This window comes from Rana temporaria, chromosome 12 (assembly GCF_905171775.1).
Source record: "Rana temporaria chromosome 12, aRanTem1.1, whole genome shotgun sequence".
In the NCBI taxonomy this organism is placed as follows: Eukaryota; Metazoa; Chordata; class Amphibia; order Anura; family Ranidae; genus Rana; species Rana temporaria.
Window position 1 is genome coordinate 58,362,474 of NC_053500.1, and position 16,291 is coordinate 58,378,764.

The window sequence follows — 16,291 nt, forward strand, 5'->3', positions numbered from 1 at the left end:
TACACACCAAGTAGCTTTATGTGCAAACTAATAAGCACACTTGCAGTATACACCAAGTAGGTTTAAGTGCAAACTATACAGCACAAGTGCAGTAAACACCAAGTACGTTTAGGTGCAAACTATACAGCACAAGTGCAGTAAACTCCAAGTAGGTTTAAGTGCAAACTATACAGCACAAGTGCAGTAAACTCCAAGTAGGTTTAAGTGCAAACTATACAGCACAAGTGCAGTAAACATCAAGTACGTTTAGGTGCAAACTATAAAGCACAAGTGCAGTAAACACCAAGTACGTTTAGGTGCAAACTATACAGCACAAGTGCAGTAAACTCCAAGTAGGTTTAAGTGCAAACTATACAGCACAAGTGCAGTAAACTCCAAGTAGGTTTAAGTGCAAACTATACAGCACAAGTGCAGTAAACTCCAAGTAGGTTTAAGTGCAAACTATACAGCACAAGTGCAGTAAACACCAAGTATGTTTAGGTGCAAACTATACAGCACAAGTGCAGTAAACTCCAAGTAGGTTTAAGTGCAAACTATACAGCACAATTACAGTAAACACCAAGTACGTTTAGGTGCAAACTATACAGCACAAGTGCAGTAAACACCAAGTACGTTTAGGTGCAAACTATACAGCACAAGTGCAGTAAACTCCAAGTAGGTTTAGGTGCAAACTATACAGCACATGGGCAATACAACACATTAGAAGACTGCAGCTAGCACAATCAACTGCCTGGCACATAGGAATAGCTAATCTAGCTAAACTATACAGTGTATAAATATATGTACAACACCTGTGATGTATATATATCCTCTACACACTGTTAATTTAACTAAACTGACTAGCCTGCCTGCTCTATCTATCTACCATATTTTCCGGCGTATAAGACGCCTTTCTACACCTTAATTACACTGCCGAAGAGCGGGGGTCGTCTTATACGCTGGGTACAGAGGCAGCCAGAAGGATGTGAAGCACTGTAATGCTGTTACGTGCAGTATGCTCCGCTTTGCCAATCCAGGCGGGCAATGCATTCTGTTGCTGAATACAGAGCTTGTTAAGCCTGCTCAGATTGGAGCGGCGCGGGCTGATGATGTCACAATCCTCTGCCAATCCGAGCAGGCTTAACAAGCTCTGTATTCAGCAAAAGAGTGCATCGCCCGCCGGGATTGGATCAGTGCATGCTGCAATGAATGTCACCTTTTTTTGCACTGTGCTTGCCAATGGAGGCAAATAGACTGTGGACTTGGATTGATACCAAAAGTGGCTGCACCCAGAGGAGGAAGTGTCACCGTTCTCTGGGCAAACTGAGCCAGGAGAGATGAGTGCAGACGTATAGATGGGGTCTGAGCTCTCAGCCTGCCAAGACCAGAGCCATCAGGAGAGAAGCTAAGGGGATCTGCTGCAGTGCCTGCTCACCTCTACCATGAAGAGAGGATGGACAGAGGATGGACCTGCATCTAAGTCTTCCAGAGCTGCCTTTAGACATTGGGCTTGGATCGGAGGTACAAGACTGCATCCCTGTGTAAGGTAGGGGGTAGTCTTATATGGCGAGTATAGCCAAAAACAATGTTTTCATTGGAAAATTAGGGGGTCGTCTTATACGCCCGGTCGTCTTATACGCCGGAAAATACGGTATCTATCTAGTAAAAAAGACACTGTCCCTCTCTCTCTATAGGACTGATCTTCTCATTAACAACGCCGCAACACACTACACGAGGCCGCCTTGCAGGCTGCCTTTTATAGTGTGGGGCATGTGCTAAAGCCCTGAGCCATAATTGGCCAAAGCCACCCTGGCTTTGGCCAATTATGGCTCTCCGTTTTTTGCGCGCTGTGATTGGCCAAGCATGCGGGTCATAGTGCATGCTTGTCCAATCATCAGTGTGCAATGCCGCAGTGAATTATGGTCCGTGACGCGTCACTCGAATTTGGTGCGAACGACCCGTTTTGTTCGAATTTCGACAAACAATCGAACAGGCAATGTTCGAGTCGAACATGGGTTTGAGTCGAACGCGAAGCTCATCCCTACTTTCTAGTGCAGATGCAGTGTATTTTCTCCAATATTATGCAGATACCATCATACGCCCTGCTGACCTGCCTGATCATATCTGTGCTTTAACAGATCTTCCTATAGTCACCTCTGTGTGATCTTATACATAGTCCAGTCATTTTTGAACAATTTACACAAGATCACTTCTTTGTATTTTGTTCATCTCTGAATATCATACAGTGTGAAGGCACAAATCTGCATATGTGAAAATAGAAAGTTACCATATGTATTATATGCTCTTTAGATTGTTTAAATCAATATATCTTTCCTGGTTCAAACCTGGTAATTTTTTTTTATAAGTGAATAGAAGTCGTTCTAACTGAGCCTTCAAAAATAGTAAAAACCCCAATCTTTTACCACTCTATTCAAAACCAAATATGAAATGTATAGTTTTATTATTATTATTGTTAGGGATGCACCGATATATCGGAGACCGATACAAATCGGCCGAAAATAGCTCTTTTGGGGAAATGCCGAAACAACAAAAAATTTGCAGATAATGACCCAAACGGCCACGCTGCATGTCTGCTATATTTTTTCCTTTAGATCGTAAAAGTCGGCCGCGGCGGCCGCCGATTGGCTGGCTGGCTGCTGCATTGTGTGAGTTGTAGTCTGCACTGCTGCACCGTTCCTGGTGGCGATGGGTGGAACTGCAGCAAACTACAACTGCCAGGCGTCTCGGAGGCAGGCAGAGGCAGGCCATGGCAGGTGACGCATCCTGTGACTGGCTCAGCCTGGGGGCTGGCTGGACTGTGAAATTTTCAACCGCACCGTGAAAAAGGTCCCGCACTCCTCCTAGAGCAGCTCGTGTGATAGACGGAACACTGCGTCAATCACACTAGCTGGTCTAGGAGGGCGGGACTTCCGTCACAACGCAACCGAAAATTTCAGACAGCTCCGGGAGATGCGTAGTCCACGCACTGACTGGCACAGTAAGTCTGATTATGGTGATTTACAATGACGATGGTGAGGCTGCAATGAGGACACAGAAAGACGGCAATAGGGCACAGTTAGGTGGCAATAAGGGCACAGTAAGGTGGCAATAAGGTCACAGTAATGCGACAATGTTGGGCACAGTGAGGCGGCAATTAGGGCACGGTAAGGTGGCAATGATGGGCACGGTGAAGCTGCATTTATTTACAGTGCAGGTATATATCAATAGATGGCCACACTGAAAATGAGGGAGGGAGTGGGGGGGATCGGCACAGCTAAAGTCTAGAGCTGCTGTTTGAGTTTATTACTGGTTTTGTTGTTCCTGTTTTGCAACAATAAGTTTTATATATTAATATTAATATACTATTGTAACGAAATGGCCCGTGACACCCAGAGACTTTTGAATGATGGGGGGGTACTCTTGTGCCAGCTTCACTAATGACTCTTGGGTCTAGAGTCATCCTATGCCCCCTAGGGGCATAGGATGACTGAGAACTGATATCTTCGGATTACATGAGATGGGACATTAATGATAATTCATGTTTTGCAGGATATCTTGGAATTTTACAGTTTGGTTAATTCTGTCCACAACAGGTCAATAAGAGAGTGTCTCCTTCAATGCTTAACATAGACTGTTAAGATGCTAATTAAGTCCCCCTGGCTGTAGTTTGGGCTTGCTGTGATTGCATTCTGTGTCCATTGTGCTAATTACATCTGCTTCTAAGGTCTTCCATTGTGTGATGCTAATGACACTGTTTTGTGTGAAAAGTCTATTGATGATAAGATGTGGAATGTGACTTGTCAACTGTAGTAATTACCTCCTCTAAATGCGGAGCCAGGCTGTCTGGATAATGATTAGTAATTAGCCCATCTGAATGTGTATTGAAGCCCCATTGTGTGATGTTTTAGGTGGAGAGTTTCATTGTCCCTGTGATTAACTGTAGCATGCCTGTAACTGTATAAAAACCTGAGAGTGTACCATTAAAGATTCATTCATTTTGGAACCAGTAACAGAGCTGTGTTGTCTCGTTATTCTGGGGAATGAAATGGGTCCTGTCGGCTGGATTGTCGGATAAGCTGTCGTGGAGCGATGGAATGGAATATCGTAAACAGTGGTGACCGTTACAACTATGTATTTGTGTCTAATTTTTTTATAAAAGTTTGGTTATTTTATTATATTGACTTGGAGCTTTTCAATTCTGGTTATTTAAAATCAATGAAGCTAATTAAAATGTCTCATGTAATACATACAATTATTTAAAAAAAATTGAAACAAAGAAAAAAGAAAAGTCGATTTCGGTTTCGGCCTGACATTTTTTTTTATTTCGGTTTTGTTTCGGTTCTGAAACTTCCATTTTGGTGCACCTCTAAATATTGTATAATGCTAGCAAAAGTGTGCGCACCATGGAATGGGTTGAGTGCCCTTCAGCACTTTTGTGACATGGAGTGAAGAACTGTGCATTGGTGCTGTGGAGTTAAGTAACAAATTTGCATTGTTGTAGTGGTGGTGGCGAGAGAAGTGTGTCAGTGCAGTGGGGACAAGAGAAGAAGTGCATGTTATAACAGTGGTAGTAAGAGAAGTGTGTTAATAATATATTACCTGTGCAATAGGCTAAATTATACACTGGTGGACAGCTGCGCCATCTCAATGTATACACATTGTTATAGTATGTTATTTAAAAACGCGCTCACCCTCAAAAAATGCCTACAAATAAGTGCAATTAATAAATTCATCTGTGTACAAAAAATACTTTCAATACCTTCAAATACTTAACAATAACTACATAATATATATATATATATATAAATACTAGCTGAATACCCGGCGTTGCCCGGTCTTCCTATCTTAACCTTTTGGGGAGGAAAATCATAGTAATATAAATATACCCATCTTTTATATAAGGGTGTAGGTAAGGGTTAATTTAACTGTCATATATTTTTATTTGGCATATAAGTAATATGTGTACCAGGTATTATTGAAATATCTCCAGGCGTACAGAAGTTATGTGGGAACATACATTTCCCATTGATTTGCATGGGACTTTAAACAAAAACTCCGACCCTCACAAATGGGGGTAGTTAAGGGATAAATTAACTATCCTATAGTTTAAGTGGACATATAAGTAACATGTGACCAAGTGTTATCGAAATATCTACAGCTGTTTGGAAGTTATGAAGTAACATGTATTTCCCATAGAGTTGAATGGGACTTTAAAGAAAAACCCCGACCATGGCAAATGGGGGTGGGTAAGGGTTAAACCACCTATCCTATGTTTGTTGCTGACATATAAGTAACATGTGTGCCAAGTTTCATGTTAAAATCTTTGGCCGTTTGGACGTGATGCTGGAACATGATGTAACATGTATTTCCCATAGAGTTGAATGGGACTTTAAAGAAAAACCCCGACCATGGCAAATGGGGGTGGGTAAGGGTTAAACCACCTATCCTATGTTTGTTGCTGACATATAAGTAACATGTGTGCCAAGTTTCATGTTAATATCTTTAGCCGTTTGGACGTGATGCTGGAACATACATACATACATACATACATACACACACACACACACATTGAGTTTTATATATATACTAGCTGAATACCCGGCGTTGCCCGGTCTTCCTATCTTAACCTTTTGGGGAGGAAAATCATAGTAATATAAATATACCCATCTTTTATATAAGGGTGTAGGTAAGGGTTAATTTAACTGTCATATATTTTTATTTGCCATATAAGTAATATGTGTACCAGGTATTATTGAAATATCTCCAGGCGTACAGAAGTTATGTGGGAACATACATTCCCCATTGATTTGCATGGGACTTTAAACAAAAACCCCGACCCTCACAAATGGGGGTAGTTAAGGGATAAATTAACTATCCTATAGTTTAAGTGGACATATAAGTAACATGCGACCAAGTGTTATCGAAATATGTACAGCCGTTTGGAAGTTATGAAGTAACATGTATTTCCCATAGAGTTGAATGGGACTTTAAAGAAAAACCCCGACCATGGCAAATGGGGGTGGGTAAGGGTTAAACCACCTATCCTATGTTTGTTGCTGACATATAAGTAACATGTGTGCCAAGTTTCATGTTAATATCTTTAGCCGTTTGGACGTGATGCTGGAACATACATACATACATACATACACACACACACACACACACACACACACGTTGAGTTTTATATTTTATATATATATATATATATATATATATATATATATATATATATATATATATATATATATATATATATATATATACACCGTATTTGCCGGCGTATAAGACGACCCCCTATTTTTCCAGGAAAAATGTTGGTTTTGGGATATACTCGCCATATAAGATGACCCCCTTCCTACTAGTCTTTCTGGAAGCTGAGGGGTAGGCGGAACAACCACTGACAGGAACAACCGCTGACAGAAACAGGCTTTTTTTCAACTTTCACTGTGCCATTACATGCCTCACTTTGCCATTACATTACATGCCTCCACTGTGCCATCACTTGCCTCCACTGTGCCATCACTTGCCTCCACTGTGCCATCACTTGCCTCCACTGTGCCATCACTTTCCCCCACTGTGCCATCACTTTCCCCCACTGTGCCATCACTTGCCCCCACTGTGCCATCACTTGCCCCCACTGTGCAATCACTTGCCCCCACTGTGCAATCACTTGCCCCCACTGTGCCGGACAAGACGATCTTCCTACCTTATTTTTTTTGCAGATTCTGTCTTCCAGGCTGCGGGCATCCATGATTCAAAAGCCTCACCTTCTCCTCAGACTGTTCCGTGATAGGCGGAACATAAATTTTCCCAGCAGGGCCTCTGTTCAGTGTTCCGCCTATCACAGATTTCCTCTCGTCCGAGGATGATAAGCCAGACGGACTATGGGTTCTTCCAGATTGGCCCGATTTGCTATTGCAGGGCTCGATCTTCCATGCTGCTTTATTCTGGCTTTGATGACATCAATGTTGAAGCCCAAATACGGCATAAGGGTGTTTCTGACCCTATAATCCCTACCCTCCTCAAGACCAGAAAGTCAACCTCATCACTCTCTCAAATTCTGCATGTGTGCCTATGTGCAATAGGGTTTTGGGTCTCGGCAGAGCCCTGCTGCACATCTGTGCATGCGTGGGTTTTACTTGAACTTGGGTAAAGACAGACTGGTATGGAAGTTCCAAAACTGCTGTGGTTGCGCATGTGTTAAAGGGTTATACCAGGACACGGGCAGTATGGGAAAGAGGGGGGCCAAAAAAAAGAACTCCTAATTTGGTCTTATCTGTTTTGCAGACTTCTTCTTTTGTGTCTCCCCGAGAGATTCCTTTGTTGCGCCTTATGCACCAGTCTGTCTTTTTGGTTGCCAATACTTCAGCTTGCAGGGTCCCAGAATTTGCTGTGCTCTCCTGCAAGTAGTCTTTCCTATTTTTTTTTTTTTTTTCATTTAGATAAGAGTTTTTGGTCTTCTTTTTTACCCAAGGCGGTTCCCTTGTTTTACTTGATTCAGTATTACCTGAATTACTTGAAAGACATTGTTTTGTCAACCTTTTGTCTAAATTTTAGGAATCCTAAAGCCATGTACACACTACTATTTTTTTTTGTTCAACTCAGTGGGTTGAAAGAAAAGAAAAATTGACAGCTCAGGTCAGAGCTACTGTACTTACAATCCAATGTAAGTACAGCAATCCTTCCTGCTGTTTTATTGTGTTCCGACAGGGGGGATAGCCCCCCGCCAGAACACTCCAGTTAGTGCTCTCAGTCATTAGCTGAGAGCACTGATAAGGAGTCGCACGTTAGACCTTTTTCAGTCATGATCCTTCGACAGAAGCCAAATGGACGAACGCTGGCCAGTTTCTATTGAATTTTCCGATGTTGCCCAACATTCGGCCCTTGTGTACTAGGCTTAAGGATAAGGTGTGTCACTGTTTGGATGTTGTTTGAGCTGTTGAGTGTTGAGCTCAAACTTATCTAAAGTCTACAGCTTTGTTTCAAAAGTCTCTCTTGACAGTTTGTTCAACCTGAGGGTCAGGCTGTCGCTCAATCCACTATTTCTTGGTGGATTAGTCAGTGTATTTCTCAAACCTATGAAATCAAGGGCAAGGTTCTTCCCTTCCCAACCAGGACCCATTCCACCAGGCGTGTCAGTGTTTCCTGGGTGATTCAGCATCAAGCCTCTCTCATTCAAATTTGTAAGGCTGCTATCTGGTCTTCTCTTCACATGTTTAATAAGTTCTACCAGGCAGATTTTCATGCACTCCTGTGGTCCAGATTCTGCTGACAGCAGGCTAAAGTCGGTTGCTGTCACAGAGCTTGTTCAGGCTCTGCAGGGATCCGGATGCCTGCTGGCCAGAAGGCTCAGACTCTGAGCACGCCACTGAGAACCTGAGCCAGTCTCTCCCGCCCGCTCCACAGTCCGGTGCTCCAGTGAGCACTGGAGGGGCAGAGCACAGAACAGCAACTGACAGTCACCACTTTGTGCTCAGAGCGGGATTGATGCTGCAGCCATCTAGTTGAGTATGAATATTTTTTTTGGATTGCACTTTAAAACCATTTATATCAAAACTTTTGCTTTAGAAATCTAGGTTTTTTACAAGGTGTACCTATAACACTGGATTTTCAAGGCTTTATGGGTTTTGTAAAGTAGAAGAAGTTTACTTCTAGGCTCTCTTTTTAACTAAAATTTTGGAGGAAGCTTCTCAACTCTAAAGGGTAGCCACTTCTCTGACTTATTCACCTGTGCCTAAACATTTCCTCTTGAGCTATTGAGATTTACAAAATAACATACTTTTTTTCCATTAAATTAGATAAGGATAGATAAACAAGTAGGAGGAGATGCTGGCTGGAAATGTGAATACAAAATGTTCATGCAAAATATGTCATAGCTATTTGCCTATGCAAAAAAAAACATTTTCACATTTAGCCCTGCCCTTACTTAAAGTGGTTGTAAATTGAGAATGTTGTTTATCTTAATGCACTATATGCATTAAGATAAAAAACCTTCTGTGTGCAGCAGGGCCCCCCCCTCATACTTACCTGAGCCCCATCTAGATACAGCGATGTTGTCGGAGTGCCTCAGCTGCCCGGAACTCCCCTCCTTATTGGCTGAGACAGCAGCGTGGCACCATTGGCTCCGGCTGCTGTCAAAGTCAGTCAGCCAATGAAAATAGAAAAGGGGGCTGGGCCGGGTTGCAGCTCCATGTCTGAATGGACACAGAGCTGTGACTCGGCTTGGGTGCGCCCATAGCTGCTTGCTGTGAGGGCACCCAACAGGAGGGAGGGGCCATGAGCACCAGCCAGGGACCCAAGAAGAGGAGGATCTGGGCTGCTTTGTGCAAATCCAGTTCACAGAGGAGGCAAGTATAACTTGTTTGTTTTTTTAATTAACAAAAAAAAAAAAGAGACTTTACAATCACTTTAATTACAATGCATTGCTTGTAAAATCCATGAATTAAAAGAAAACAAAATGCCCTATGCATTTTAAAATAAAAAATCAGCTCTGGCTGTAGTGCTCACGCTATAGTTGCTGCGTTCCCCCCTCTGAGATCCATGACTTGCGATCCCCTGGTGGTACTATATCAAGTAGCTCACAGAAGAATGCTGTAGAAAACAGCACCATGTCATGAGAAAGGACCTGTGACCTCTCACCAAGGAGAAATAAAAAAAAGGGAAGTATGCATGCAAAAAAGTGAGCAAAGGGTGCTCCAAGACAAAACGGGAATGGGGGGGGGGGGGGTAAAACCCTGTCTGGAGTCAGTTTTGTGTAAGTGATAATTTGTGGCATTATTCAATATTTGTACAACATTGGCTAATGTGCTTACAAAATACAGTAACAGTAAAAGCTACTACTATATTGTGCATATAAAATATATAAAAATGTCAATGTCCTTGTGCAAAACAAAGGAATATGCAGTATATAAAACCAATGAAAGGTTAGAGTATGGCTAATAATGTGGCACTCTTTTAAAATGTGAAATGTGAAAAGCGCAATTTTTTTTTGCTTTATGTGAAAAGGGGTTGCAAAGTGACTGAAGTAGTCACAACTAGGGTTGTCCCGATACCCATACTAGTATCGGTATCGGGACCGATTCCGAGTATTTGCGGGAGTACTTGTACTATGGGCATTTTTTAAAGTTAAGTTTGCCCCAAAACAGGCTACAAAATAAAAAAGCAGCTAAGGCTGCAATATTTATCTCCACATTTAAGCAGCTCCCCACAATACTTGCTAATTGCCAAAATTTAGACTTTTGAAAAAAAAAACAAGCTAGGAGCTAGTTAAAAGGAGAAGTATAGCCAAGGCTTTTTTGGGGGCTTTTCTTCTCCTATGGATCACAGGAGTGCAGTTCATTCTGCACTCCTGTGTCATTTTCAGCTTACTTCACAAAGCCAGTCCAGGCTCTGAAAAGTTCTTGGCCATATGATCAAAACCCACCCAGAACCTCTCGTACTGGCACCTGGCTCAGCCTCTCAATGATCCACTGAGAGGCTGAGCCAGGTTTTCTAGCTCCCTCTACAGCCCAGTGCTCCAGTGAATGCTGGAGGGGCAGAGCACAGAGTCGGAGACTGACAGTCCCAGTTCTCTGCTCAGACGGGGGATGTGGAAACTGAGCGATCAGCAGTGTTTGATTATTTAGTTCTCACTGCAGAGCTGGCGGTTGACAGATGTAGCATTGTATCCATTTGACATCATGACACCATGCTATAGTCCAAGTGGGCACAGCAGGTGCAAGGTTGATGACGCTGCTCTGAATTGGAAAGACTATGTGCAATGTTGTCACCCTACAAATTAAGTAAAGCAGGAAGCGATTGGCTGGGCAAATCAACAGATAGTTGTGGCACATTGGTGAAGCTTTAAATGGGATCTCCACTTTTGGAAAAAAAAAAAAAAGATATAGCATATACGAGTCATTATTTACTCGAATGTTATAAAAAAAATTACCTTTCCTTTTCAATCTGTGGCACTATAATTTTCTGTAAAATGCAATATAGAAACCTGGAAGCATTCTGTACACAGATGGTGTACAGAATGCCCCCCAGAGGTTCTCTGAGTGAGTGTCCTGATGGTGACACAATGGACCATGTCTGTGCGATGTTCATCTGCATGGTCATTTATGCCTCGTTTCCACTGAGCGGATCGGTTCGGTATGGTTCCGTACGCTATTTTGGGTGTTTCCATTATGAAAGTGTGCCATTAAACCGAACCGTACCGGACCATTTTGGGTCCTGCTTCAGATGTGGGGCCATAGAAAATGGAACGGTTCCATTAGGGGAGGAGATGCAATACATTCCACTGATTGGTGGACGCGCTAGGCATTTTTTCTAAATCCTGTATGGTCCCCGACGGTCCGATTTGCAGTGGAAACGCTCACGAGAATAGACCGGTCCATTCTAAACCGTTCCATACATACTGACCCGAACCGTTCCGTTCAGTGGAAACAAGGCATTATAGTCCCATTGGAAGCATACGTGGCCACACAGAAGAACAATTGGAAGACAAGAACAAAGCATTGTCAATCTCTGTGCCTGACCAAGGTCTGGCAGAATCACCAATAATATTATGCTAAAAACTTTATGCTAAATTATTATGCTAAAAACTGCAGATTTAAAAATTACTTTAGAAATGACAAATAACATGTTAAAAGAGAAATATGGGTTTTTATTTTTTTAAGATTCATACTTGCCAAGGTGGATGCTGCATTTGTTCCCCCTGCATATCTACATTGAGAACCGAGTGATCAAACACAGCTAACACAGCGCTTCTCACAGCTCCGTGAGCAGAGAGCTGCAGACTGTTAGTCACAGCTCTCTGCTCTGCCCCCTCCTTGATCACTGTAGCACTGTGCTGTGGAGTGGGCGGCTAGCTCAAGCGGCTTGAGAGGCTAGGCCAGGTGTTAAAACAGGGATCTGGAGGATCCCGACTCTGTGGTTGTGATGATGCGGAGCTCAGACCGACTTCTGTAAAGTCAGCAGAGAGCCGAAATGGGTCACAGGAGTGCAGAATGAACTGCACTCCTGCGATCCATTGGAGAACTACAGCCAAACTAGCTTTGACCTTTTTTCTCCTTTAAAGCTTGTATGAGAATTTTGTAATTGGGTTTACATAAAATTAAATTATAAAAAAATAGAGCATCTCCTGCCCACCACTGCATGCTTGAAACAAACACTCTTGTATGAAAGTGTACAAATCTTGAGCAGATGTGTGCACACAAGCGAAACCCACAATTAAAGCTATTTTGTTACCTTCACGGTTTCCTTTATCTTCTTTCGTAGTTCTTGCAGCTTGCCACGAAATTCGCTGGCGGTCAGGTTTTTTTTGTCTCTCTCACTCTGGTTCTTTCCCCGCATCATAATTGTCTCTCTGCGAGAAACTACAGCCTCCATGTCACGGATCATCTTCTCCTGCTGCTTCATCAACTGAGTGTAACGTACCTGAAGACATACAAATACATTATTTAGGTATTATTTATATATAAAAGTTTATTACAAATTTTTGCAAGACTTTAAAATTTCTGCAGTCTTATGTCGCGTCGGAATTTCCAACAACAAATGTTCGATGGGAGCTTGTTGTCGGAAATTCCAACTGAGTTGGTTCTCAAATTTTTCTTCCGATCGTGTGTGGAAAATTCTGACCCACAAAATTCCACGCATGCTCTGAATCAAGTACGAGACAGAAGAGCTTGATCTAGTAAAACTAGGGTTCATAATGGAGGTAGCACATTCACACTGTAACGGACAGAAAAGCACGAGGCTGATAAACGAGAAATGGTCTCTCACCAAACTTCTACTAACATAACTGGTATTGAACTTCCCTTTAATAGTGCCGTCATACTTCTTGTACGTCACCGCGTTCTTGGCGTTTGGAATTTCCAACAACATATGTGCAACCATGTGTATGCAAGACAAAGTTTGAGACAACATCCGTCGGAAAAAAATCCACGGTTTTGTTGTCGGAATTTCCGATCATCTGTATGCGGCATTATTGGCTAAATAGAGGGGCAGAGGAGCAAAAGGAAAACGTTGACAACTAGTGGGCCCCTATTAAGCCTGTTGCTTTGTCTGTATGGGGAAAACACAGGTTCACGTTAAAAACAGTAACACAGAATCAGTCAGTCAACCCTATGATGTTACCAACTGAAGCATCCACTGAGCATGGGGTTCATCAGAAAACTTCTGTAAGACGCAAAAGCACAACCTAGATGTATCTACCAGACAAGGACTCTACTTTCCTCAGAGAGCAGTGAAATAGAACAGGATTTCTCAACCTTTTTACAGTCAAGGCACCCTTTAAAATTCTGTACAATCTCAAGGCACCCCATTCTAAAGTTTAAAAACAAAACACATGTTAGAGAAGATTATTCTTCCAAAGCAAATATACCTTTGCACACTGGTACTGATTAGTATTCCAATATTTATTTTCTCCCTCAGATTCTCTCCCTCATTCAGCTAATGTGATCCCTGAGCTGATGGAGAGGGGCAAACAAGGATGCTGTACAGTGCCCAACATCCTCCTTATTAACCAATGTCATTGGTTGTTAGGACACTGGCATCTGAAAGGTTGTAATGGTGCACAATGAAAACTTGGCTTGCATACAATTTTTTGTGCAATTTCTAGGCATTTTGCCAAGGCACCACTGAAGACACCTGAAGGCACCCTGGTTGAAAAAGGCTGAGACAGAAGTTCCTTTATGCTATATAGTATGGTATGTTTTACAGTATGCATAGTATGTTTTCTGGTATAGTATGTTGTACAGTATGCATGGTATGTTTTACAGTATGCGTGGAATGTTTTCTGGACAGGCCACTAGCTCAAAACCTTCTTATACAAATGTCTGTACCACAAAAATGTTATGAAAAAAATAAAAATATGTTTTTTTTTTATACTTTACATGGCACTATACAAATGTACACTATCCCATAATTTTAACCCAAAAATTAAAAACCCAACACTCTGCCACCCACCCCCAAAAAAAAAACATAATCAATACACCAGTCCCTTTAAATTGTTATTATCCACCAGGGAACTCCAAAACAGCCTTGGGTAACACCAACCTACGTCAGTAAAGCATATACATAATTGTATTGCAATTCACCATACAAACACATCCAAAATTATATGTAATGTGTTTATTTGACATATAGTAACACCAATAGAAAACACTACACCATGCAATGGACAAACTTTAAAGAGTGCATGTACAAAAATGTGTATACTGTATGTACAAATTCAAAAGACCAAAAAATTTGAAAGATACTAAGCTTGCATAAATCAATACCATGGGGACTAGTGGCTAAAAGCTGTACATACTGTATTATCTAGCTATAGTATATATATTTTTTATGTATGTGTTTATATTGTGAAATAAACTACAATACACATATAATATATATGGTTTACTGACCCAAGCCAATGTCATCCAGGGCTCTAGATGCTTTTGTATGTTTTTATCAATATAATGAAATCTATAATAAAGTTATTTATATTTTTTTCATACAGTTTTTGTGGTGTGGACATTTATTTGTTCATTGTTTCAGGGGGTACTTTTATTTGTGGGTTTTGCATTCTTTTTTGGTTTCTCTTTTCTTTTTACTTAGAGGTGAAAGTTTGTTCTTTGCACCCACACGTCAAGTTCATTGACATCTCTGTTGATCATTCAAAGGAGTGTTGATCGTGTTCTTATAATTCATACAGGAAAACTCCAATTTTAAAGTAAAACTGTGACCATGATATGGACATGCAAGTACTCACATATGCTTAACATCAGTCATTTAACCATAAAACAAGCCCTCACCGATCTCTGTAGCAGCAGGCAATGTGGAGAAATGTATCCTCAAAAGGTCAAAGTAGAAGCAAACTGAAGATGTTTTAGTCATTCCCTGAGGTAGCTCAGCTACCCCCTTCCAGAGCACCTTCTCTGTGTTAACAGAACTAGCAGCATTGTATTAAAAGATTGGGGGAGCCAGAGGAGATGCATTGTTGAAAAAAGGATTTAGGGTTGAAAAGAGTGGTGGGCAGAAGGGGAACCTGCCCTGGGCACTGCCCTAATCTGTAGTGAGGATGTACTGATGCAAGGGGGGGACACACTATTGTAAAGAGGGGGGTTGCTGATGTAAGGAGAGGGGGCATGCTGATGTAAGGACGGGGTGGCACGCTGATGTAAGGACGGGGGGCACACCAAGTAGGGGAGGCACAGTGATGTAAGGGAGATAGATGTAAGGAGGGGGGCACTCTGATGTAAGGGGGTACTGATGTATGATGGGGAATTGATGTAAAAGGGAAAAATGAATATAAAAGGGGGACAATGATGTAAGGGGGGACTTTACTGTGAGAGGGCACACTGGTATAAGTGAGGACTCTGATGTAAAAGGTGGACTGCTGTGTGAAGGGATTACCTTTTATGTAAAAGTGGACTTAATATGTAGGGGAGGACAATTGGGACTCCTAATTTAAAGGGGGACTATTGATGTGAAGGGAGGGGGACGCTTGTAAAGATGGACTCCCAAAGTGAATTGATGTGAAGGTTGCCAAGTAGTCTATGAAGTTCTTCTGTAAGGTATGCTAAAAATCATATTTAATGGGAAGAGTTTCATTATTTTTTAATGATTGTGCTGACTGTTATAAATGTCTGATAAGCAGGCCATAGATTGTGCAATTTTCTTTCCTCCCACCACAGGCAAAAGGAAAGAAAATCACTAGATTCCCCCATCAACACAGTCAGTGTCAATGGGGGAATCCCTACCAAAGCGCTATTGTGTTCTGCCAGCAGGGAGCTTACCTTGCCAGGGGGCACAGTTTGCCATTTATTCCCTGGGCACCTGGTTACCTTGTCCCAGCACTGCTTGAACGTTTTCAGTACTTCTACTGTGAACTTTGAGGAATGATGTGATGGCTTGCTTTAAACCTTATTCAAAAAAGCCATCGCTGACGATGAAAAAATATTTCTTACTCATACATCACGGGACACAGAGCCTTAACTACTTAATGGGTTATGTAGTCACCACAGGTGATTGGACACTTGTAAACCCAATTAAAATTGAGTTCCTCCCCTATATAACCCCTCCCAAATAGAGAGTACCTCAGTTTTTTCGTCAGCGTCTAAGGTGGTTGGTCACATTGAACATGTGCTAAGAAGATGGTTTTCTGCGGAGGCCTAGGAGCTATAACCGGATCCATACCTCGGGCCGATATCAAAAGCTTAAGATGGGTGGTACCTGGGCCTCGTGTAAATAAGAAACAAGGTTTGACTGTAATGTCTCTCTGAGGAGGTCTGGGCTCTGGGATCCAGGCTTTGGTGTATTAATGCAAATGTGGCACGAAAAGTTA

General features: G+C 41.9%; 1 protein-coding gene across 3 annotated transcripts in view; it reads right to left on the reverse strand.

Annotated features, from left to right (window-relative positions):
• CCDC40 (coiled-coil domain containing 40) overlaps positions 1 to 16,291 on the reverse strand; it is a 202,801-nt gene that overhangs the window by 11,778 nt on the left and 174,732 nt on the right. For all 3 annotated transcript variants that reach the window (XM_040330432.1, XM_040330434.1, XM_040330435.1), the window contains one exon: positions 12,211 to 12,399. In XM_040330432.1, coding sequence (XP_040186366.1) covers positions 12,211 to 12,399 — 189 coding nt within the window. The remainder of the gene's footprint in view (positions 1 to 12,210; positions 12,400 to 16,291) is intronic.